General features: G+C 36.2%; 1 protein-coding gene across 3 annotated transcripts in view; it reads right to left on the bottom strand.

The window, feature by feature from the left end:
- Window positions 1–24,866, bottom strand: part of LOC306854518 (stAR-related lipid transfer protein 13-like) — an 87,752-nt gene that overhangs the window by 15,874 nt on the left and 47,012 nt on the right. Inside the window, exon 1 of one of the 3 annotated variants that reach the window (XM_079392621.1) lies at window positions 1,243–1,348. The exons of the other annotated variants lie outside the window; for them this stretch is intronic. Coding sequence (XP_079248747.1) covers window positions 1,243–1,255 — 13 coding nt within the window. The 5' untranslated portion in view covers window positions 1,256–1,348. Of the gene's footprint in view, window positions 1–1,242; window positions 1,349–24,866 lie in introns of those variants that run through there. 3 annotated transcript variants of the gene reach the window in all.

Raw genomic sequence — 24,866 nt, 5'->3', positions numbered from 1 at the left:
TATTTTATTATGTATAAAAGACACTTTCTCTCTCAGCTAATGCCAACTCGTAACTTAGTATATTACAAAAATTTACTTTAAAAATAACCACAGGACCTAAACTCTACCGTTCAATAGCTACTGAACATAAATAATAATCTGTGGATACCAACTGAAGTCAACTTTAAATGTCAATTCTTGTCTAAAACATTTATTAGAAATACACAAAATTACAAATGATAAAAACTCAGTATATCTATACTCTACAAAACATGTATATCTACATAAATCAAAACACATCTAAAGTCCCATAAAGGAGTAAACAAGGTTCAAAATAGTAAAAGTAACACAAAAATGCCACATAAAATATCGCCGAATTGTTCATCATATTTTCACAACAGCACTATGTGGCAGTCAACACAGCTTCTGTAACTGAAAACTGAGTGCCATTCACCTGGTTCAACAGGAGGTGAGGGAACCTCCTTTGTGTGTCCATTCCCAGGAGCGCTGAGGGCAACTGTACGTCCTGTGCTGTACAGTAACACTGAAAGTGGAGCGGCATCTTTATCAACGTCCCACAGCTGCAGCCCGAAACCCAAGCTGGGAATTCCATGTCGCACAGCATTCCGTAACACTATCCCGAAAGCTACTATTTCTTTTCTATCATTGTCCTTTCTCATGGAATCGGAAGGATAAAGAGCTCAGCTACTGGCTCGCCGCCAGCAGGGGAAACTCTCGCTTTTAAATGCGATCAAAGTGTTCGATGACTGCCACGACAATAACTCTGTAACACAGCACGATGCCGACACAATGCTAAAAGAACAGTGCCGCTAAATTTGTGAGAAACACAGACACCTTCCTTTCCTTATTGAATAACCTTATGTAAAAGGAAGCGGGATACGGTTTTCCCTCAAGGTCAGCCATGGCACACGCTGGCACTTTGGCAAGCTGTCACAAGTCCCGTTAGGAACTTAATACAATGAAAAAAAACTAGCATAAGTAATTATTTGTGAGCAATTTCTGAGAGAAAAATGTCTCAAAGAAACTGCAAAAAAGTATAAAGATTGAAATAGATTTTTTTTTTCTTCAGTAATATCAGTTCTATTTAATCTGTCACAATGTTAAACTTCACGGATGTGTGGCTTCTTGGAATTATCCAAGAGTGATAAAATGAGCAATAAATCAATGCATCAGGCTTATTGCACTTACAATGGAGAGGAAAAACAGATCAATGAAATACGATAAAGTCGTAGATTTACTTACGAGAGACTTTCATCCTGGAAAAAAAAGTGGCCTTAAATGTTCAAACCAGAATTTCTTCTTCCCAAACCATCTTTTCTGCTCTCTACTCTTCTGCTTCTCTCTCCTCAGCTTTTGTGTTTCTCTCTCTCTCTCTCTCACATCCTATTTCCCTCCCCTTTATTTTTCACTCCCTCTCTCTTTGATTTACTCCAACTCTCATTGGTTCTTAAGTCCGAGCCCCCTTCCAGCATCAACCCCCTCCATTCCGCGTGCTTTCTTCTCTCTTCCACTTAAACTATCACAACTCACTCTTTCTCTCTTGGCACAGTCCCTTTCGGACACCCTCCAAGTGGCAGGACATTGGCAATGTGGGACTTTCTTTTCTTGCTGTCTTATGATGTAATTAACCCCCCACTGATCCCATCCGTCTCCCAAACCTACAATCTAGCTCATCTAGTAAAGACTACAGGATGTTTCACCTCCCTTAACTTTGAGTTTTATAGCTTGAGGGGCGACTTTGTTGTTGGCAAAATCTTCCTGTACAAGCAAGCACTTCTCACTCTTAAAAATAAAGTTTTTTATAGACATCTATGGTTTCTTTCAAGGTTCTTGAATGTTCTTCTTACCAACCATCCAACCAAAAAAAAAAAAAGAAGGTTGTTTTAAGAACTGTTAACTGGAAGGTTCTTTAGGGAAACCAAAAATGGTTCTTCTATGGCACTGCTGCAAAAAAACTTCTTTTGGAAACTTTTGGAGTGTTGCTGGGAAAACAGGAGGGGAGGGATGGACTGGGGGAAACCAAACTGATCCAAATTCCTGCAACGCTCCTCGGCATGATGGGAAGCCGTAGGAGAATGTGACATCACAAGCAGGCGATCATTTAAAAAATGATTCACTGGGGGAGATATGGCACTTAACATTATCTAGTGTCAGCTGAGCATCTGCTGCCCACCGAATATTACATACATCAGCAATGTGACCCAAAGCCTCATGGGAAGACCTTTGTGGGCTGTAGCTTCTGCAGTGGGATCAAACAATAAAGAAAGAACACAAAAGACTGTCGCCAACAGAATGCCAGAAAACATTCCACTAAACTCAAAAGAACATCTTTGTTGTCTGATTGAGTTTTTACTTTAAAAATGGTTTTGGGCTGGATCATAGTTGCGAAACTTTATTTATAAATATTATGTTGATAACAAACATGGTAATCACCACTTATTAAAATGTAAATATTAAAAATGTAAAATATATAAAATTATACGGTGTAAATGTTAACATACTACATTTATTTTAAAAAGTAAAACATTTGAATGTTCTAAAATAAATTAAACAAATGATAAAAAATAACTAAAAAAATAACATTTAACCCTAACCATTAAAAAATTAAATTAATCTAAGATTAAACTAAACAAATTATATATTTTTAATAATAATAATAATAACAATGTAATATTTGTAATAATAAAAATACTACTACTAATAATAATACTAGTTTTATATTTAATAATAATAATTATTATATATATATATATATATATATATATATATATATATATATATATATATATATATATAATATATATATAAATGTATAAATAAATAAAACACCTTTACAAAAATCAAGGACACTTTGCAATCAGTCAGAAAAAAATGAATTTTAGTGTTTTATTTATTTAATTACACAGAATTATGTAGAGTATTAATATCCAAATTAGATTGCATATCCAAATAAAATCCTGCAGGGTTCAGTATGTCTTGTTTATACATTATAAATCATGCAATGCAAATACAAATAAAAAATCCATAAACTCTGCGGGATCTTATTTGCATATATAATCTTACTTGTATATTAGAGTACAAGCTCCCCATGATGTTGGTTTTAATACAACTTCACATTTTTCATCAATGAATCTCGAAAGGCCTCAGACAATTACACTATTAAAACCAGGAACAGCAATCAGCCAGTATGAATCAGCCAGACGGGGCTGTGAGTGACTGAAAACAGCCGTGATACAAGCTCACAATCTATTACTGTAGAGCCTGATGCACTCATTGGAAAACACCTGGAGATAATTCATGGCACAGAAACAAAGTTCCTGCGGCTGAGTCAGACGCCCCCGAGGGGACGCAGGTTTGACAGACACCTCTTGGAGCTCAAACACGTGCTTTTTTCAAATGCTGTGTCAGAACAGACTTGCTTCCTTGTAAGAGGAAACTGGCTTCTGTACAAAACGAACAGACAAACATGAGTCTGTTTTCTGTGGAAACCTCTGCACTGGATGTGTCATAAAACACCTAAAAAGACAATGGAAAAACTATATATCAAAATCAGTCAAGCATTAGTGCACCAAAAATGTAAGCATACATAATGACTATCTAGATGTTTAAATTATTTTACAAGTAATGTGTGTGTGTGAGAATATATATATATTTATATTTAATTAGATTTTTTTTGGAGAAAGATGACTCATCCTCACCAAGGCTACATTTATTTAATATAAAACACAGTAAAAATGCAATATTTTAACATATTCTTAGAATTTAAAATAGCTGTTTTCTATTTTAATATATTTTAGAATTTAATTTTTTTCCTGTGATGCAAAGCAAAATTTTTTGCAGTCATTACTTTGGTCTTTAGTGCCACATGATCCTTCAGAAATCATTCTAATATGCTTATTAGATGATGATGGGTCCTCAATTATTATTTCATTTACATTCAATTAGAAAACAGCTATAATATTTCAAAATATTGCTATTTGTACTGTATTTTTGATCAAATAAATGCAGACTTGGTGAGCATAAGTAACTTCTTTTTAAAACATTATTATTATTTTTTTTTCCCCAGTGGTTGAAGCATGATTGGCACCAGGATTGACAAAAGCTCATGATATTCATATTATGACAAAAAATTACATTTTATGCTCAAACATGAATAGATTTTAAACCTGTGTTCAATTTCCGAAAGCTTTTATCATCAGTTGTACATCACTATCCCACATCCTGATCTAAAAGTAACGTCTTTGAACAAGAGCTAAATATTTACTCGTGTTAATGCGGCTCATGTGCATGAAGAGAGACGTAATGAGGACGGGGACATGCAGACGTGCTCAAAATGTGTATACGCTCCGTCTGGCAAGTAATACGGTGCGTCACACCAAAACAGATATAAATCCAGCTCAGATTACCATCTGCCTATTGTTCATATGGAGGTTAGATTACGACCACACAATGCGTGTAGTGTAAAGGGCAGCAATGTATAAACATTCTGTCTGTGGTTGAGCGGAACGTGATTGATTGCCATGTATGGTCAAACATTTTGGGACACTGGGTTTTTAAAACACCATTCACTGTATGTGTGTCTACGTCAGATGAGTCTATAGACGTCAAAGAAGCGCCCATGCCTCACCAAAACACATATAAACTGGTTATGAGTCACCTCCCCCAGTACCTAAACACATCTGACCAATGCATCAGCGTCATGGTCAATTTTTTTCATTTGGTGCTCCAGGCAAGATAAGATATAAGCAAAGAATAAAACCCTTTTTATGGTTATTTTGTTCCATTGCCGAGTTTTACCACGCCTTTATCATTTTTTCTGGCCACTTTTCAAATGCTTTTTAATGGATGAATGTAGATTTGTCTTTGTCACAGAGCCAGTGTGTCATTAAATAAAATAAAAATATGAATTATTATAGTTTTAAAAAATGCAATGATCTAAACAAAAATGGAATAAACTATTTTAATATTTAATTTTAATAATGTTTAACGTATAAAGAGCAAAAACAAAATCAAATTTTTAAGGGAAAAAATATGCACTGCTGTATATTTATCAAAAATTACTGTACTTGGTTACCAAGAAAACAACAGTGTCAGTGAAGAACATGTTTGAGATGAGATAAAACATTTAGTTGAATATCTTATGTAAAAAATGTTTTTATTGTACATCATACCCAATCAAATGAATCAAATTAAAATAAATTAATTGAAATGCAATAATCTAAACACAGAAAGAAACTCTTGTAGTGTTTAATTTGAATATTAATATTAAAAAAAATTATAACACTGATGTATATTTATCAAAAATGACTGTATTGTTTACCAATAAAATGACAAAATATTCTGTTAAATATCTATTATATTATTTAAAAATGAAAATAAATAGTGTTAATATTATGAAAATATTCATTTTATTTTTAGATGTCATTTTCACCATTTCTGAGACAGAATGCTATTGCATGCAAAACATATGAAATGCAAAGCAAATTGATTAATTATTTTCACAGAAAAATCCAAAAAAAACATTCTCCTGTAATGCCTGATGTATCCTGTTCATGGACAAGTGATGGTGTGGAAAGTGTGAGCTAAGAGAGTTTAATTTCCACAAGAGTCTACAGTTGAAAGAGAGAGAGAGAGACAGAATGTGATCAAATGAATCCAACTATTTTGTTTGTGCTCAGCTGGATGCTTGAAGACTGACAGACTGCGGCAACAGCTAATGAGAGCCCGACCATCAAAATTCAGAGTCTGGACTGCTGGCGCAGCAAAAAGTGGCTTCACAGGGAAAAGCCCTGGGTCATAGTGGCAACGGTGTGGGAATTCTCCTCTATTATTTCACAGCCTAAGCTTTAATTAACACGAGCACTGCTGATTCTGGAACCCCTAATGGGCGACATCCTACATACAATAGTCAGGAGTTAAATTAAAGAGTGCTGCCACTCCGTAATCTCACAATATCACGCGTCCACTCCTCGGTGGAGGTTCACAGCTGGGCCTTAGGCCAAAGGAAATTGCAATCACTGGGAAGTACGCACTAAATCAGCCCTCCAGATAATAAATTCTTCTTTCTGACAAAACATTTGGAAGAACCGCTGCCTTCACGGTTGGCAAAAACAACACGGATTAGGTCAGATGGGTTTTTTGGGAGAACATCACCCTGGTAATACTCATTTCCCAACCACGTCAGGGCTTCCAAACCAGTTCCATTTTACGATGAAAAACAGTAGGTACGTGTTACGTGTTTAATAAAACAAATACACGTGAAGTCGCAGACAGTTACTGTACTTGCACCATTTCCGTGACTTTCCTTCATGGCATGATGTTGATGTAGCACATCTAACTCATATATGCCCAAAAGAGGCTGATACTGATTTCCTAAGAATGTATTTGGCTGACCTCTTTCCTTGAAAAAAAAAAATCAGGATTGTGGGTCTACCTTCAAAAGGCACACCGCGACAGCTTATTGATTTTGAGAGTGAAAAACATTTGTTGACTGCTGATAAAGCTCTCTGGGTCAGAAGTCGCTCTGTGTGTTTTTGTCCTGAAGTTAATTTAAAAAGTACTGGCGCAGCTGTGGTAACACCCTCGGCTGAACTGTTCAAGGACACCCACTGACTGTCCGCTTTCATCCACAAATCTCAATCAGAGTAAGCCTTATTTGAGGTCACTCTTGCTAGTTTTGCCCTTAGGGCTGGATGGAGTATTGGTATTTTTTTTACAAGTTAATCAGTTTAGTGTATATGTTTTATGTTCTGTGGGTCCACTTAAAGGAAAAGCTCTTTCGGTCATGAAATCACATTCAAGTCATTTCAAATATGTTTTTCATAGAAGACAAAAATAACATTTGAAACCATATCAATTAGACAGTGAACCCAAGATATTATTCGGTGAACAAATTTAATAAGTCCGAATGATTTGTTCATGAATCAATGCTGAAATGATTCAATGATCCAGTCACAAAGGTTAATTATGAAGGAATGAATAAATAAAATAAATAAGAAAAATAAATAAACACAAATAAAAAATGAACAAATAAATTCAAACAAAATAAACACATTTATTTTTTGCTCAAATAAAGTATGAATTCAAGACTTAAAACTATAAGACTTGTGGCATTATTTGGCATTTTTGTAAGCTAAAAGATGAAAAATTATGAAGATTCTTCAAAATAACAGTTTTTTGGTCATACTTTATTATTTTAAGGTCCAATTCTTGCAATTAACAAACCATTAACTTTTGCCTCAAACTACTAATTTGCTGCTTTTTAATAGTTAAGTAGTTGTTAAGTTTAGGTATTGCGTAGGATTAGAGTACATATAGAATATGGTCATGCAGAATATGTGCTTTATAAGTGCTAATAACCAGCCAATATGTTAATAATAGGCATGCTAATAAGCAACTAGTTAATAGAGAGAATTGGTCCCTATACTAAAGTGTTATCTTTTTTATTACTCCACAGAACAAAAACTAAAATAATACAACTGTAAAATGACGTAAATGGTAGGTAAATGATTACAAATTAAGTAACTGATGGCAAAGTTTCGTTAAGAGTACAACTGGACAAAAAAAAGATGGAGGCTTCTGAAGAACTATTAATGATTATTGATATTTTTCCATTGTGTCCCTTATAAATAATGATATTGTAACTACTGACCTTAATGTGAATCTAAATACAGCCGACATTGTTTGAAACCTAACAAAGAATGGAAGCTTAAAATGACATGTTCATTTCGGGAGTCCTGTACGTGGTGGAAGAGCCTCGTCTAGTAAATATTTGGATCGCTTTTACCATGGAAAAATCGCTTTGGGTTATTTGTCACAGCGGACATGACTAGTGTAAAATATGATACAGGACAGAATGGTCCTCCTCAAAAGGAAAAAAGAAAATATATGGGAGGATTATAGTGTAGCCGTATACCAAATAAGCCCATGACGTCTTTGCATCGTGGGTCTTAAATTCACTGGCCCCGTGGTTGGCAATTGATAGTGCATTTCTAACATTGCGGCTGCTGTGAACCAAGCCGAAAAGCTACTGCAATGAAGGATGCCATGGCTTTACGGCAAAAACTGACACTCCTCCAGTTTCAAGTAAAAACTAGATGTTCATACTTTATCAATTTTCCTAACCGCAAAGCGGTGACTCTAATCTCTCCAAAAGCCCAAAAGAGAGGGCTAAATAAGGATTGGGGGTCTAGAGAGTAATATCCAATGCTCCAAAATGTTCCCAAACATCTGGGGAATGTTAAACGTGACACTTCGTAAACAGGTTGCGGTTGTTTTCAGGATTTTACCCAAAGTGAGGTGACAGAAAAAGCACAGCTTGGATTTTTGCAGTCTGTCTATTTCATCAAAAGCTCAAGTTAATGTTTCTTGACATATGGAAACGTTAAAGAAAGGCAATGGAGAAAACTTTTCTAAGATGTGGCCAAAAGCGTTAAGAAACTATAATCCGGAGCCATAGAGCAGGTGTTCGCTTTCTGACCTCAGAGGTCAATATGTCTTGCCTCCACACATGTCTTCTATTAAAACCTCTCAAGTGAGCTGCTATACAAGGAAAGGCAGCTCAACCTGAACCACAAGAATACCTCAGGACCTTCCCTCCAGACACCAGATCCCCTAAACAAGGCAAAAAAATCAATCAGATGAGCTTCCTGAAAAATACATCTAGCAGACATTCTCTGTGTGCCAGATAAACACTTCCAGACGCTGGACTACAGCCATTTTCCCACATGCTAAAGTGTTTTGACAGCCATCTCAAAAGCTCAGCTGTTTTATTCTTTGTTTATTTTCAACATTAACGTGGATTTCAGCAGAATCTGTTCATCAAAGCTTGCTGCTTACGAGAAGGCTTGTTGGAAGAACGCATTAGTCCTCTCGAAAACCATGTTAACACAAATAAATCAACACGCTTACACCATCACAAGACAGATAAACAAGTCCTGATAAGGAGAAGAAAAATATAAATCTACCAGACAACCAAAACGAAAAGTGAGTAACAGTTCATCTGAAATGAAAATCAGGTCAACATTTATTCACCCTCATGTCGTTCTGAGCCCGTTTCACCTTACTTTTTGTTCTGAAAGTTATTTTCAAGTCAAATCTTTTCTATTAATCATTTGATTCAGTTCGGTTTCATTACAATCATTATCATGGACTCTCAAGAACAAGACACGGAATTAGGGCAGATGTCAGTGTGTTCAGTGAACATCTGCATAAAATTTTGTATTTTTCTCACCCAAAGCTATCATAGAACATCTTTTAAGACTTGAAAGCTGTAGTTCCCATTTGGTGTAACTTTATTTACAATTTTGTCAAGAAATAAAGTCAAAACAAAATGTTTTCTATTAAATAAATGAATAAATGATAGCGGAACTTTCCATTTTGGTCATGCTTTTCAGGGAAATTGAGTTTTTTACTATAAAATAAAAGGAATAATAAGTGGACAACTTACTTATCTGTTTCTTAGTCACTTCCTCTAGTTGTTTCCTCCAACTCAAGATGTGTGAATGTTTTGAGCATACTTACACAAAACACAATGACAGCCTGTACATGTGTGTTCAGTGTGAAAAACAGCCCAGACACTGTTATAATGACACGTCAAATCTTTGCACCTAAAATCAATAGTATTTCACAACTATTTTCCATGTATATCCTGTAATTCACACTCCTCTGTGATATAAACACACTCACTACACTCTGCAATTTGGTTTTCCATGCCAATGTCTCACAGCTGTAGGATGTTGCAATTATCAGAACATGTGTTTTGTTCTTGCTCTGTAGCAGGTAAAAAAGAAACTTAAGTCAGTCCAGCAAACTGCAATTCCTCTCAGAGTCTGTGTGTCTAAGAATAACACTTCTTGTTATAAAAAAGTAATGTGCTTGTACCATGGTAATGTGATGGTATCAGTCATGAGTAATGAATACCATATTCATACAAATAGTGTTTTGACACTTCCAAGAATACCATGGTGCTATCATGTCCACACAGTATTGCTGTTGTATTTTAATAAACCTTTAAAGCCACAACATCAACATAAGCTTTCTGGTATTTTCTATATTAATTACTTTAAACTAAAATGCTTATCAAATTAAGCACTGAGGTCTGTGCTACATTTGAGAGCAAATTTGCATTTGCACCAACAGGGGTCTCTCTTCCTCTAAAAACACTGCCTAAGCCAATGCAAGTGGAAAAAAATGTCTTATTGGTAGAATTTTTTTTTTCTTTTAAACATTAAGTATAAAGTCAGAAGTCATTCCATCACTTCTTGCCATCAAACGTAATTACCATCATACATTTAAAACATGCCAGCAGTGAATTTGAAAAAGCCAACAAAGCACTATTCACTGAAGGGGAAAATAACTCAATTACTTTATTACATTAAATAGGCTACATTCTTCATTCTATCCTTGAGCAGTTACTGAAATAATTCTCAGTCATTGGAGATTTATAGCCTAAATCTCTGTCCGACATGTCAGCGCCAGGTTTATATTTAGAAAGGCAGAGTCACGATCCACAGGTCTGTTAATATGTCACGTCATCCATGGTCGCAGCATCCACACTCTGGCACACATTAGTGAAGACTGTCAATGATTCACTCCTGTGTGACATAGATAACCCTTAACAGCTGTGCAGGTACATATTTACGAACCGGGTTAAAAAACAGCAACACAAAGCACCCATCGTGTATGAAATGCAACAATGTTTTATAAAAAGGAGCAGCTTATGTGGTATATATAAAAATGTTATAACATTAAAATATGTGTAATTCTTATACTGTATTGGCTCAGGCAAATGCATACATATATATAAAATATATTAACATTAACATATTTACAATGCAATCTCACAAATAGTTACATAGACTGCTGGGAACTTCTTAAGCATGTAATGATAATGAATCAGACTGGCCTCATTCACTTTCGGGATGAATGGGTTTACCATCACAGCCGCTGATGGTTTGCCACTGGAAACATTTATCCATTCTCAGTACACAAATTTTCACCATGCCTCATCTATCATCCATGAATGTATCCAAATCTGAAGAACTCTCAGGGAGACTAAATTTTGAGGGAAAACCCACCAGATTCCATCCATGCTGGACCAGAGCCACTTCTAAGAATAAATCCTGGTGAGCCTATTTACTTTGAGCTTTTTATTAAGTTCTCTGGTAATCATTTGTTTACTTGACTAATGAGAGCGCAGACTGGAAATCAACATTCATTTTCTTGTGGTTTCTTCAGAGCCTAATGCACCTTTTGGTTTTGAACTCGTAGGATATTACAAAATGATGATGTTCCAGATCAAATGTTCATATGAGATTCTCTCGTGCAACGGTCAGGCCACTGGCACTTCTGAAATAAACTAGACTTCACCTTCCTTCAAAGAATAATTCATCAGAAAGGGTTTGGGCTTGATGGGGCAAAGTTGCAATTGCTCAAGAACTCTTCAGAGAAGACCATTTCAAGGAATCCCATATCTGCCACTTAAGCATGCCAGCGTCTGCCCATTCTGAGTGGCACTATGCTTTCATTGAATGGGATATCTATCCAGTGAAGGAGCGAAAGAGAAGGTAAAGTGTTTTTCCTGCTTTTGGCTTGAGTGATTCAGGCCTCTCCTCCACTTAAACCTCCAAAACACACAACGGGAACATGGAAGTCCACAGCCTTGCTTCTCAAAGCCTTCCCATCATGCAACTCTAGTGGAAGCATTCTCAAAGTCCTCATCCCAAATGATCTGCTCTCTTTCAAAGCTTAGAACGTAAAGGCAGTTTCCCATAGATCAATGAAATACAACTGCAATTGAAACAAATTTCGGCCTCTTTTAATCGTGCAGCGATGTTCCCGATGCAGTAATTCATCATTTATTTTAAGTGTTTTTTTCCAATTGGAACATTTTTGTTAAGACAAAGAAAATACTGTCAATACCACAGAAGCTAACATTGTGACAAACCGTCCAGCGCACGATACACTGTAGCACGTGCAGGAAATATACATTTAACGTTGTTACATTTTAAAATGTTGTGTTTTTATTTATTTTGTGGTTTACATTATTTGTTCTTTTTTATATTTGTTATTTAATTTTATAGCATTTGTTTTTGTTAAAATTTATTTTAAAATTGTTGTTATTTTAAAAGGTATGTTTCCCACAATTTTAATTCCTGTGTAAATGCATTTATGCCGCTTCAGAACAGCATTAAACGGTCTGTGTAAATGCACATTTCCGTGGTTTTATGCCGCTTCAGATTTGGTTTCTGTGCCGCCTTTGCTGTGTAAAGATACCTTAACTAAAAACATCTGCAAATGGCATTTATATGATAGATAGATAGACAAACAGAACGATGGAGAGATAGAATTACAGAAAGATGTAAAGAAAGATAGAAAAATAGATAGAACGATAGAACGATAGACAGACAGAACGACAGACCGAACGACAGACAGACAGACCGAACGACAGACAGACAGACCGAACGACAGACAGACAGACAGACCGAACGACAGACAGACAGACCGAATGACAGACAGACAGACCGAACGACAGACAGACAGACAGACCGAACGACAGACAGACAGACCGAACGACAGACAGACAGACAGACCGAACGACAGACAGACAGACCGAACGACAGACAGACAGACCGAATGACAGACAGACAGACCGAACGACCGAACGACAGACAGACAGACAGACCGAACGACAGACAGACAGACAGACCGAACGACAGACAGACAGACAGACAGACCGAACGACACACAGACCGAACGACAGACAGACAGACCGAACGACAGACAGACAGACCGAACGACAGACAGACAGACCGAATGACAGACAGACAGACCGAACGACCGAACGACAGACAGACAGACCGAACGACAGACAGACCGAACGACACACAGACCGAACGACAGACAGACAGACCGAACAACAGACAGACAGACAGACCGAACGACAGACAGACCGAACGACAGACAGACAGACAGACAGACCTAACGACAGACAGACAGACAGACAGAACGACCGAACCGAACGAGGTTAGAATGATAGCTCCAACGATAGAACAAAAAATAGAACGACAGACAGACAGACAGACAGACAGACAGACAGAGCTAGATACAAAGAAGTGTAGCCGTCCACATTAAACACAATATTAAAAACTTGTCACCCGCTCTAGAGCCCTGCAACCCCTGACACAAATATCTAATGGCTGAGCACTGTTGTCAAACCATTACTCTCAGAGAGGATGGGAGGTGACAGAAATACAACAGTGAGCTAATGATCTTTACAGGGAGGCCGGCGTTAGTGAGTTGTTAAGAGATGTGTGGGAGAGGTCGGGTACGACAATGCCCTTTGTCCTGAGTCCTGCACTGAATATTATAAATAAAGAATGACAACTAATTAGGCTTGGTTACAGTACACCTCGGTTGAGTTTAAGATATCTTAAAGGACACTTTGTTGCTTAGTACCTGCCTCATATCCATTTGATGGCTAAATATTTAAATTTAATATGAGCACCAGGTGGTCCATTTTAATACTGCCACATGTTCAAAATGACTCTGTTAAGTTATTCTCTATCTGTGTGATAAGAAGGATTTTTATGATCATTAGCAGTTCTTGACATTCTCATTAGCTTTTGGCAATGCAAACATTTCCCTGAATTTTATTATCTGGCATCCTGTCAATCGAATTACATACACATAAAACTATTCTGTAAATATCTGCAAGCGCAACCTGGGAAAAACTATTGGAAACTATCATTAAACATTCTTCAAGAGATATGAATAGCTCATTGATTTTATGCTTCGGCAAATGTGTGTACCAGTGTTTGTCTCCGTGTATGAATGGATGTTTATGTGCAAGTATGGGAATATCTGAATATTGTGTGCAGCCACAGCAGATGTGCAGTGTGTCTGGCGTCCAGATGGGCATCTATTAAGAGGAAAGAACCCAAAGCACTAGAGCACCATGAGAATCAAATCAGCTCCATTACTATAAACATCACTAAAGTAACTACAGATTCATTTCAGAGCTACCTCAAACACCGAAAAAAAAACAACTCTTTATGGAGACAATGATTGACTCTAATAGAGTCTCAAAGATAAGAAAAAAGATAAGGTTGCTGATGGTGTCATCCATGCTGGATAGCTATAACTGAGTGGAAGAAACTAGAGCTCATTTAACACATCCTTGCTGAATAAAAGTATTATTTTCTTTCTTTCTAAAAAAAAAGAAAAAAGAAAAAGAAACAATCTACTGACCCCAAACTTTTTCAACAAAATTTCTTGAATAATGTTACCAAAGCTTTCTATTGTTAATAAATCTTGTTCTTTTGAACATTCTATTTATCATTGAACCCTGAAATAAATGTATCCACAAAAATGTTCATATATGTTCAAATATTCAAACACCAAATCAGCATATTAGAAGGATTTCTGAAGGATCATGTAAGTAATGGCTGTGGAAAATTCAGTTTTGTCATCACAGGAATAAATTACATTTGAAAGCATATTAAAATAGAAAACAGCTATTTTAAATTGTAATATTTCACAATATTACATTTTTACTGTATTTTTAAATCAAATAAATGGAGGATAAAAAAACTTTCAGAAACATTAAAAATCTAACTGGCCCAAAACAATTTACTTTTGAACAATAGTGTGTATATATATATTTCCACATAAATATGTACACTCTGTGTAATTGTCTCAGTTCAGCCAGCTCCTCACTTTATGTCAACAAGACTGAGTCAGTGGAATTCAAGAACGTGTGACGAGCCTTTTGCATCCAACCCCCTTTAGGTTGAACTCACACTATGCCACCATAGAGGAAAACATCCTTTAAAATATGTCCTTACTATCTAGGAAAAGCCTTTACTGTGAAAACAAACAATACATCATTTTTATTGGTTGTACATGACTGACATAAACAAGAACATGCTTTACTATGTCCCTTGTCTATAAAACTAGTGAATGGACTTCCTGTTTGGAATGTGTTTTTTTTTCTTAAAACTTAACAAGCATGCAGCCCTCACAAAATCAGACACAGCAGGTCCATAATGTTTTGAAGTCACCGTAATGTCACAAACAGAGAAGGTATTAAAGAACAGCAGTTGTCTGTCTTGTGTTCCTCCTGAACTAGATACTGATGACACCACAAATTCAAGAAGACAAGACTCAACACGCCTGCCGTACACCTTATCACAGCCCATCAAAGATGTGAATGTGAGACTTATGCCTGCATCTCTGAGAACATCTTCCTTCAAAGAACAATCAGAACATTCTGCATCTGGTAACATGAGAACTCTTGAAGAAATGTTCTAGGAAATGACTTTGACGTCAGTTAAAGTGTGTCTCTATTGTTTCTCCTGAAAGAAATGACAAAGAGTGAACTGAGACTTGTGTTTAAGTATTCTGCTTCTCAAATCTTCTGAAGAGTTTTAAGAGATTTTGCTCAGATTTGTCAAAACACCAAGGTCTGCCATCAAAGGTCTGATATCTCAATATCAACTCAATTCTCATTAAATTCTTTCTAAACCAAATTATCTGAGCCATGGAATCAATGACTCTAAACTCACAAATGAGATCTCTTTAACATCTCAACTGTTCTCCAATTTTCAGACAAGATATCAAAAGACTACAATTCAAATGTCTGATTTCAGTATGAACTCAAATATTTCTCATCAAATTATTCCAAAACCAAATTATCTGAGCTGTTAACTCTCACTGTATGTCAATAATTTTCCCATTTGTGTCTATTTTTACCGCTCCTAAGGAACTTTATGAGAGACAACTCAGCTGATGACACTTAAATAAAACAGAATTTAAAACACCAAGTCTCATATTGTTTTTTCTTTCTTAGCTGAAATGTACAATTACTGGTAAAAAGAAAGAAGAAAATGTTATGTCTTTATGAATATGTTAAGTGAGAGCAGTGCTTCAAGAGACTGAATGGTGTATGAGGGTCTTAATCCCTTTGTAATATGTGCAGACCCTCTCAGGTAAACTCTCATTGAACACAAAGCAAACAGGAGGAGCTAAGATGTCAAATGCCATTTACCTGAAAGACCCCACCATTGTCTTCTAAAACAACAGCTGGAGGTGTGACAGCAGCAAATACAGATTCCTCACTAACTATATGTTCTTTTCTGCTTCAGTATAATACAGCACCACACAAAGTTATGAGTCAAACAAAAGTTTGAACTATGTGTAACTAGGTTCATTAGTTTCTGACTGAATAACTAGAAATGAATCAGTCACAGAAAAATGTCTTGCGTGTAAAATATGAGACCTGACACAATATGATCCATAGTATGAGATTGTTTCCAACTGGCTAACTGCAACAAATTGGGATATAAACTAAAAAAAGGGCTGTATAATATCTAAAGACTGGCAATGTCTTCACGCTTCCAAAACTGATTAAAGTTATCAAACTCAACCTAAATAGACACTATAGAAACTTTCACAAGCAAACACAGCAACTCTGACTCATAAAATCTTATGTAACCAATCCCATGTTGTTCCACCAGGTCATACCTGCCGCTATCCTGTTAAGCAGCTGCTGACGGGCAATGATCCTTCCCAGCCTGTACCCGGAGCGCCGTCTGAGGTGGTCCATCCTCAGGTAGATATCCTGGGTCTCTCGGGTCATGTTTCCCAGACATTCGCTGCTCTCGGTGCGCAGCAGCTCCCTATACATGATCACACAACGGCAAACGTCTGGCACCCCCTCCCCAAAAACAAATACCTGAAACAGTCAAGTAATCTGCCTACCAACAAGCCAACATGTGTGAGATGTGAGTTTGTAGAGTTCCAGGAGTGCCAGCTGTCAGTCCCGCCCCCTTTTTGAGTCACATGACAAAAGGTGAGCCAATGGGAAGCCAGCATGACAAGGGCAGGCCTTGTGGCTGAGCTGAATTCAAGGTCTGTGCGAGCGCTGCTCGGTTCAGGAGGGAAATCTAAATACCAGAGGAATGCCTGTGAACTGAGCGAATGGAGAAAGCTGGAGAGCAGGGGGCCGTGGGAGGGGAAAAAGAAAAACAGCGTGGCTAAGAGAAACACCCAGACCAAAAAGAACAAGCCTGCTGCTGTGAAGCCCCACTCAGGTGCCAAGTTTGCTAAGGAGGAGTTTGTTAGTTGTGAAAAGAGAAAGAAAGAGTGAGAAAACAGACCTAGGAGCGACTGTGTATGTGAAAACAAAGATACCAAAAGGTGTCTTGTTGGTAAACTCAATTCCCAACCCCCATTTGCTCTTAGCACAGTGGGGCTGCACCTTGTGAAACAGCCATTCATGCTATAATGGCCATTTCACACATTAAAATAGGTTGAACAGGAAACGTCTCAACTGTAGGTGAAACACATGAACCTTTATTTTAGAGGTCTGCAGAGCCGCGGGAACCTACCAGATTTCTTGCGACACGGGATTAAATTCCCGAATAAAACACGGTAGCGGTCGGTAACTCTGGTGTAATTTGAACGGGAGCGGGCGGTCTAACAATATCCCGTTCCCGACGTCCTTTCAGAACAGCATATCTGCCTTTATTCTTATTCACTCAGGACTGTTATGCACGCGCTGCACACACAGACCAGTGCTTTCTGCGTAACACATTTTATTTGCGAGGTCTATGCGCAGTATGTGCATAATGATGCTCAGAGCAGACTGTAGAATATACGGCCCTCAGACAGAACAGGCAAGTTGTCGATCAGTGACAGAGCAGAATAAGGATGGAGCAAAGTGTGGATGTGCTGTCCTTGAAAACGTTCAACTCGGTTTTGTTTATATTTTGCTTAGCTTATCATTTTAAATGAATGAATGAATGAATGATGCATTTATATAGCGCTTTATTGTGTATTGCTGTACACCCAAAGCGCTTTACAATCATGAGGGGGGGTCTCTCCTCAACCACCACCAGTGTGCAGCATCCACTTGGATGATGCGACGGCAGCCACAGTACAACAGCGCCAGTGCGCTCACCACACACCAGCTACAGGTGGAGAGGAGAGAGATAGAGCCAATCAAGTGGATGGGGATTATTAGGAGGCAATGATAGACAAGGGCCAGTAGAGGGAATTTATCCAGGACACCGGGGTTACACCCCTACTCTTTACGAGAAGTGCCATGGGATTTGTAATGACCACAGAGAGTCAGGACCTCGGTTTAACGTCTCATCCGAAAGACGGTGCTCTTTTTGACAGCATAGCGTCCCCGTCACTATACCAGAGCGTTAGGACCCACACAGACCACAGGGTGAGCACCCCCTGCTGGCCTCACTAACACCTCTTCTAACAGCAACCTAGTTTTCACCGGAGGTCTCCCATCCAGGTACTGACCAGGCTCAACCCTGCTTAGCTTCAGTGGGCAACCGGTCTTGATATGGCTGTTAAATGACAGATGTCGTATTTATTTATTTATTTTTCTTTGCGATACTTTTCCTACTGTGTTAACAGCAAAATGTTAAACGAATTTAGTATTTTGACAAGACGAATACAATAGCTAATAGACACAAAATTCTTTAGCATTTTGCTGTTAATAAATTCAAGACTCTTGACAAGAAGAATAAAATAAATACAAATTGTGCAGACTACACTTTTATTTGTTAGCCTATCTCTCTTTCTTTTAGTAGCGGAAATTTAAATGTGAGATTCTGGAAACGAGATCTAAATTTAGTGGGAACAGTTGGTTCGGGAAGAAAATTATTCTAAACGGACAGCGGGTGAACAAAGAGTGAATATATCACGGGAGTGGGTGGGTGCGGAATATAACCTCGCGGGAGCGGGGGAAAAAAAAACAGTCCCGCGCAGACCTCTACTTTATTTATGCTGAAATAATGTGCATTTATCACTTGACCTTAATTTCCTGGCAGATTTTTCTTTTTTAAAGCATGATGTCAATAAAAAATTTCTAGAAAATAAAAAATAAAATAAAAAAAAGTGTCACTAACAGTTGATAGTAAATAGATTCTTAAAAACATGATGTCAATTAAATGAAATTAAAATGAAATAAAAAGTGTCATTAATATATGTTCCTGCTTTAATTATCTCTTAATTATCACACACACACACACACACATATACAGTATCTCACAGAAGTGAGAAAATGGCTAATTGGGCCCAATTGGGACATTTTCAGTAGGGGTGTACTAACTTTTGTGGTCAGCGGTTTAGACATTAATGGCTGTGTGTTGAGTTATTTTGAGGGGACAGCAAATTTACACTGTTATACAAGCTGTACACTCTACTTTACATTGTAGCAAAGTGTCATTTCTTCAGTGTTGTTACATGAAAAGATATAATCAAAAATTTACAAAAATGTGAGGGGTGTACTCACTTCTGTGAGATACTGTGTATATATACATATATATATATATATACACACACACACACACACACACACACACATATACATATAAATAGATAGACATACAGTATATATATATATATATATACAAAATTGTTCTAAAAAGGCAATCAAGGGCTACTGGTCCCCAATGCTGTCTAATTTCCTTCATAAACGCTGATACTTCAATGAAACACAAATGAGATTTACAAGAGCAACAGAAACTTTGCACAATACAAATTTCCCATTTCCAAATTTTCTATGTAGTTGCTTTACACTGTAAGTACCAATATAATAGATGAAGTCCTTAATCGCACACTTGCCATCTGTTAAACATGTCGCATGTGCACATGAATAACTAAAATAAAATTGGTAAATGTATAATTCATTCAAAAATACATATAAGGCACTCACAGTTTAGTTATACTAAAGCACATTAAATTAGAAAAAAAAAAACATTCCAACACAAAAAAAAGAATGAATGGAAGGTTTGCAAGAGCGTCTCTTCCATTGCTGCATGGAACAACCAGAGTCTTCAGACTGAAAATAGACTCCACATCTTTGCAAACAGTTCCACCCTCTGTTGACTAAACTCCATCACTCTTAAGGCACTGGTGAACAGCATTTCCTGTTAGTATGTGTTATAAGCCTCACGCTCCTAGTCTAAGTGTGACCGAGCACATAAATACATAAACCGGGTACTAATGGACACGACACCAAGCTAAAAACATTCTGTGCCCCTTCCCTGACTGGCACACACTAACCATACTACAAACCACACAAAGACCGCAATTCAACCAGCGCCTGCAATCCTGCTGCTATTTATACATAAACTACCCCATCCCTCACTCCAACGTCCCTCGCCACAGAAAAGCTTTCATGTTTTCTACTCTGTAACTGTTTTAAGACGTTCCGTGCAGTTTGTGTCGCTACATTAAAAATGATCTCATTTGTTGCCCCAAAGCTTGAGCTTATAAACAAGGTACAGTGCATGCTCTTGCAATCCTATAATGCACAAAAGGGCTCTGTTGACTACAGGTGTAAGTGACTGACAGAGCCTTATGAATGCTGTGATTCGTTTTTCCACACAGACCACTTAAAGTGTAGATTAATGTTTTGCTGAATGGGATTTTAAATATTAAATATGTGTGTATATATGATGAAAAGCGGTTTTCAAGCATCAGAACAAAAGTTTAATACAGCAGCAGCTTTAGTTTTTCATGCATTAGTATGAAAAAATTAAACATTGTGCCCTGTTTAATTAAAATTTTTTAGAGAAAAATTATGATTATCATACATTTTTAACATGATTTACAGAAGACACCCATGAAAATGTCATTAAACGAAGCATTAGTTCATAGACCCCAAAAATATTTTGTTCTTAAAAGATTTTTTGTTCTTAATCATTTAAAATATACAATTTTGTATGATCACTTTTTGTTTTATATATTTGAATAAGTACAGGTCAGAATAAGTATGTTGTTTCATTTGTGCATAAAAATGCCTGTCACGCTGAATTTCATCCATATTTTATTTTAACAAGTTATTTGAAACATTAAAGTAGACACTTTATTTGCATTTAATAGACTGTTTATGTTTAAAAATCACTTGTTTTATTTGAATTGATACAGACAACAAAATGGGATGTCTTTGACATATATAAATGTAGCAATAAATGAACAAAGAATAATAAAGACATTAATAAAAATAATAAATGGACTAACAATAAATTGACTCAACATGAGGGAAAAACAGGCCAAACTAAAATAATATTCCATGGAAAGGTTCTTAGTTTTTGGCTACTGTATAAATGATTAACGATTAAATATTTTATTGCTTGTGTTTAATAATCCTTCAATCAACGACAGCCTACTCTAGTTCTGGCACAAGTTTAGTTTATTTGGAGAAAATGAGCTGTAATAACTAAGTGCACTGTGCACTTTACTGAACCAATTTGACAGCAGACTGAGTCAGACTGACAAAGAAAATCAGCCGTTATATCGTACCATATCATAATTTCAGTCCCTTTAATTGGTCTATATAGACACATGATGGTATCTTCAATGGTTTTTCATAGAAATGGTTTGTGAGTGCTCTCTGACTGATGAAGCACTCGAATGAAATGAAATAAAACTTTCAACAACCCATTCAGCAAAGCTACAGCTTGTAGAAAATAGTTTAGACCAGTCAAATCGATTATCAGATGCTTATTTCAACATAGCACGAAAAAGAAGAGGTTTTTGCTCCCCCGCGCCTAATCTGAGCAATACAACATCTATTCTTTATTAACTATTGACCGAGCTCTGCTTTGTAGATTAGCCACTTCTCCAACACATCTTTAGCTTTATGTAGGAGAAGATGTGTTATTGAAATCAGATCAAACATCTTTGTTATGCAGAACTGAGTGCTCTGCCAGATTTAGCTCAATATTCAGAGCCAAACCTGCCACTGCCAAGTCTCTCATCATTTCTATACTGGAGCCAAAGACGAATGTCTGACAGCTCTCAAAATAAATGTATGCAAAATTGGAGGAGAGAACAGACCCTGCTCAAAGAATGCACATTCCACATGTTCTCTCTCTCTCTCTCTCTCTCTCTCTCTCTCTCTCTCTCTCTCTCTCTCTCTCTCTCTCTCAGCTGAAGGGACAATGGAAAAGGTTGCAGTAATGGCTATATTAATTTTACTATTAATACAATTTTTGAAAAATAATTTTACTATGACAATTATATTAACTATTTGAATGAAAAACTATTTTCAGATATTGATTACTAATGGTATAATGGCTGTCAGGAATTACAAAACTGAGGCTCTAATTAGCTTCCACTTGCATTATCTTAAAAAATATAAAATAGTATTATTAAAAAAGAGACTAATTAAATAAATAAATGAATAAATCAATTATACACAAGGGCAATAACTGTAAAGGAGTAAATTATTAAATTAATAAGTCATATTAATTCATATTAAATAAATAAGATAAAGACAATTTAACAAATTAATAAGTAAATAAAATAAATTAAATTATAATTTATATAAAATTTATAATGTAAAAATTTAATAAAAAATATTTATATAAAAATAAATTAAGACAAATAAATAATGTAATAATTTAATATAAATAATACACAAGTGGGATTATTAGAAAATAATAAAAAAGCTAAAGCTAAATAAACTTATAAGTAAATAAATAAAAAATAAATAATACACAAGGGGGATTATTAGAAAAGAACAAAAAATACAGATAAATAAATGAGCTAATCAGTTAATACAAATAAATAAGTAATACACAGGGATGGGGGTATTAGAAAAGAACAAAAAAAGATAAATAAATTAATAAGAAAATAAAAAATAAATTAAAGACAAATAATTTAACAAGTAAATTAAAGATACACTATAACCGGGAACAAAAAGATAAATATAAATGTATGAACTAACAAACAAACAAATAAATACTCATATTTATTCAACATAAATATTCAACCTGTCTCAGCATGTTTGAACTCAATGGCAACAGCATAAATCCCAACCTCACATCTTTGAAGAGCGCAGTAGATGGTTTTTTTGGATGTTATACAGACAGCACTACTTCACAGTCATCTTGGTACTTCATTTGTGTATTTTTCCACTAGCTGAGGCAGAAGCCAGAAGCAACTGCCAAGAAAATGTAACTGTATTTGTACACCTTCATGAATTAATAGCTACATTTTGATGGGGAGAAAAATAAACAGTTTTGTGGCTTCCACAATCAGGTCAGATGAGGATTAGCCACAAGAGAGGCCTGTCAGGATGACGGCTGATTCCTAATAAAACGTCCTGGCTGAGAAACTCCGGCCCGGGATGCTGACTCCACAACTTAGGCGCGCAGAGAGCGAAGATATCAACACAGCCAGTGGAAAGAAAAGTTATCGGCATAATATATACTCTGTGGGTTTCTGGGAAGAGCTGCTGAACGTGGGCAGGAGCCAGATAAAACCAGCAGGTGCTTACGATTCGCTCCAGCAGGGAGAGACGGCAGACAACGAAACGTTTCTGTTGTTTCTTCTGAATCTCCCATTGAAAACGTCAAAACCGCATCACATTTATGAGTTTTCTCTGCATTGAAGAATCTGTTCCTTTGTTTAAGCGTAACTTTATATGGTAGCAGCGACTGGATTGTGTGCAAAATGAGCTGAATGTTGTTGTAATCTGTCTTTCTTGTGGCCCTTGATCGCTGCTGCCTTTGGTTTAAGAGGCTCTTTTGCAAGTGGCTTGTCAGGAGATTTGAACGATGCCTAAGCATTCTAGCCTATGATCCTGAAACAAGTGTTGAAATGCAGACCATAATGCAACCATAATGCAATCATCCTTCATTCCATATGGGCTGCAGTGCTTTAGTCTTGGACGACAAACTCATGGAGAGTCACTGATTGATATACAAAAATGGGAAATACTGGCTGAAATCTAAAATGCAACTTCACTTTTATTTAACATGCTAACATTTTGAAGAAAGATACAGCTAGCACTTCTGAGAGCAAAAAAAAAAATCACTGGAAATGCCCAATTTTGCAAGGTTAGTGATATTAATTCTTAGAAGAAATGTGGTGATATAAGATATATGCCTTTTTTTCAAAGTCTATAAAAGTTTCTACTATTTTTTTTTTTTTTGCTTTAGGAACCTGACATGCTATTATTTGAATCATCTTTTTTCCACATTAGTCTACAATTGTGGCATATTCTATTTTAGATAAAACAATCTGTTCATCTAAAATAGATTAGACTACAATAACCATAAAACAATAAACAAAAATACCTGTAATTTGTTACAATTCATGCTTAAGGTGGTTGTTAGAAAAAGTTATTATTTGAACTGAATAATAAGCTGAAAATCAAAAAGCACAATGTTTTTTTAGTTTTTTAAATCAATTAATACTATAGTTGCACTAATAGTTGCATTTAACTGGTCAAAAGGTTTTATGTTAAAAAAAAATAAAAAAATAAAAAATGTTTAAAAAAAATTTTTTAATGTTAAAAAAAAATTTAACATTAAAAATTCCTATAAATGCTGTTCATTGGCACTTTCTATTCATCAAAGAATCCTGAGAAAAAATTATTATGTATGGTTTCCATAAAAATATTAAGCAGCAGAATTGTTTTCAATATTGATAAGAAGTGTTTCTTGAGCAGTAAATCAGCATGTGATTATGTATTAGAAAGATTCTGAAGGATCATATTCAGTTTGTCCAAAGCTTGTTTTGAAAGGCCAAAACTAAAAGGTGGAGCTCTATCTGCCAGAATATTCTTCATGGTTGAACTTTTAATAGAGGCTCAAGTCAGACTGAAATATACCCCTCTTGAGAGCCACACTGAGCTCTCCACCATCATGCCTCAAAGAGCTCATTGTTTGGCATGTGTATAAACAGTCAGGCCAGAGCGTGCACATGACAGCCACCTACATAGCACATCACATTTCTGAAATACATAGTATATGGAAATTAACGTGATAAGCATGCCAACAGTGCTTCAACATTTCATCACAATCCCCATCATGTGCCCAAATAAACAA

Source organism: Barbus barbus (assembly GCF_936440315.1).
Source record: "Barbus barbus genome assembly, chromosome: 34".
NCBI classification, from domain to species: Eukaryota; Metazoa; Chordata; class Actinopteri; order Cypriniformes; family Cyprinidae; genus Barbus; species Barbus barbus.
The sequence above is the reverse complement of the archived record's forward strand: the minus strand, read 5'-3'. Positions and strand labels throughout refer to the sequence as shown.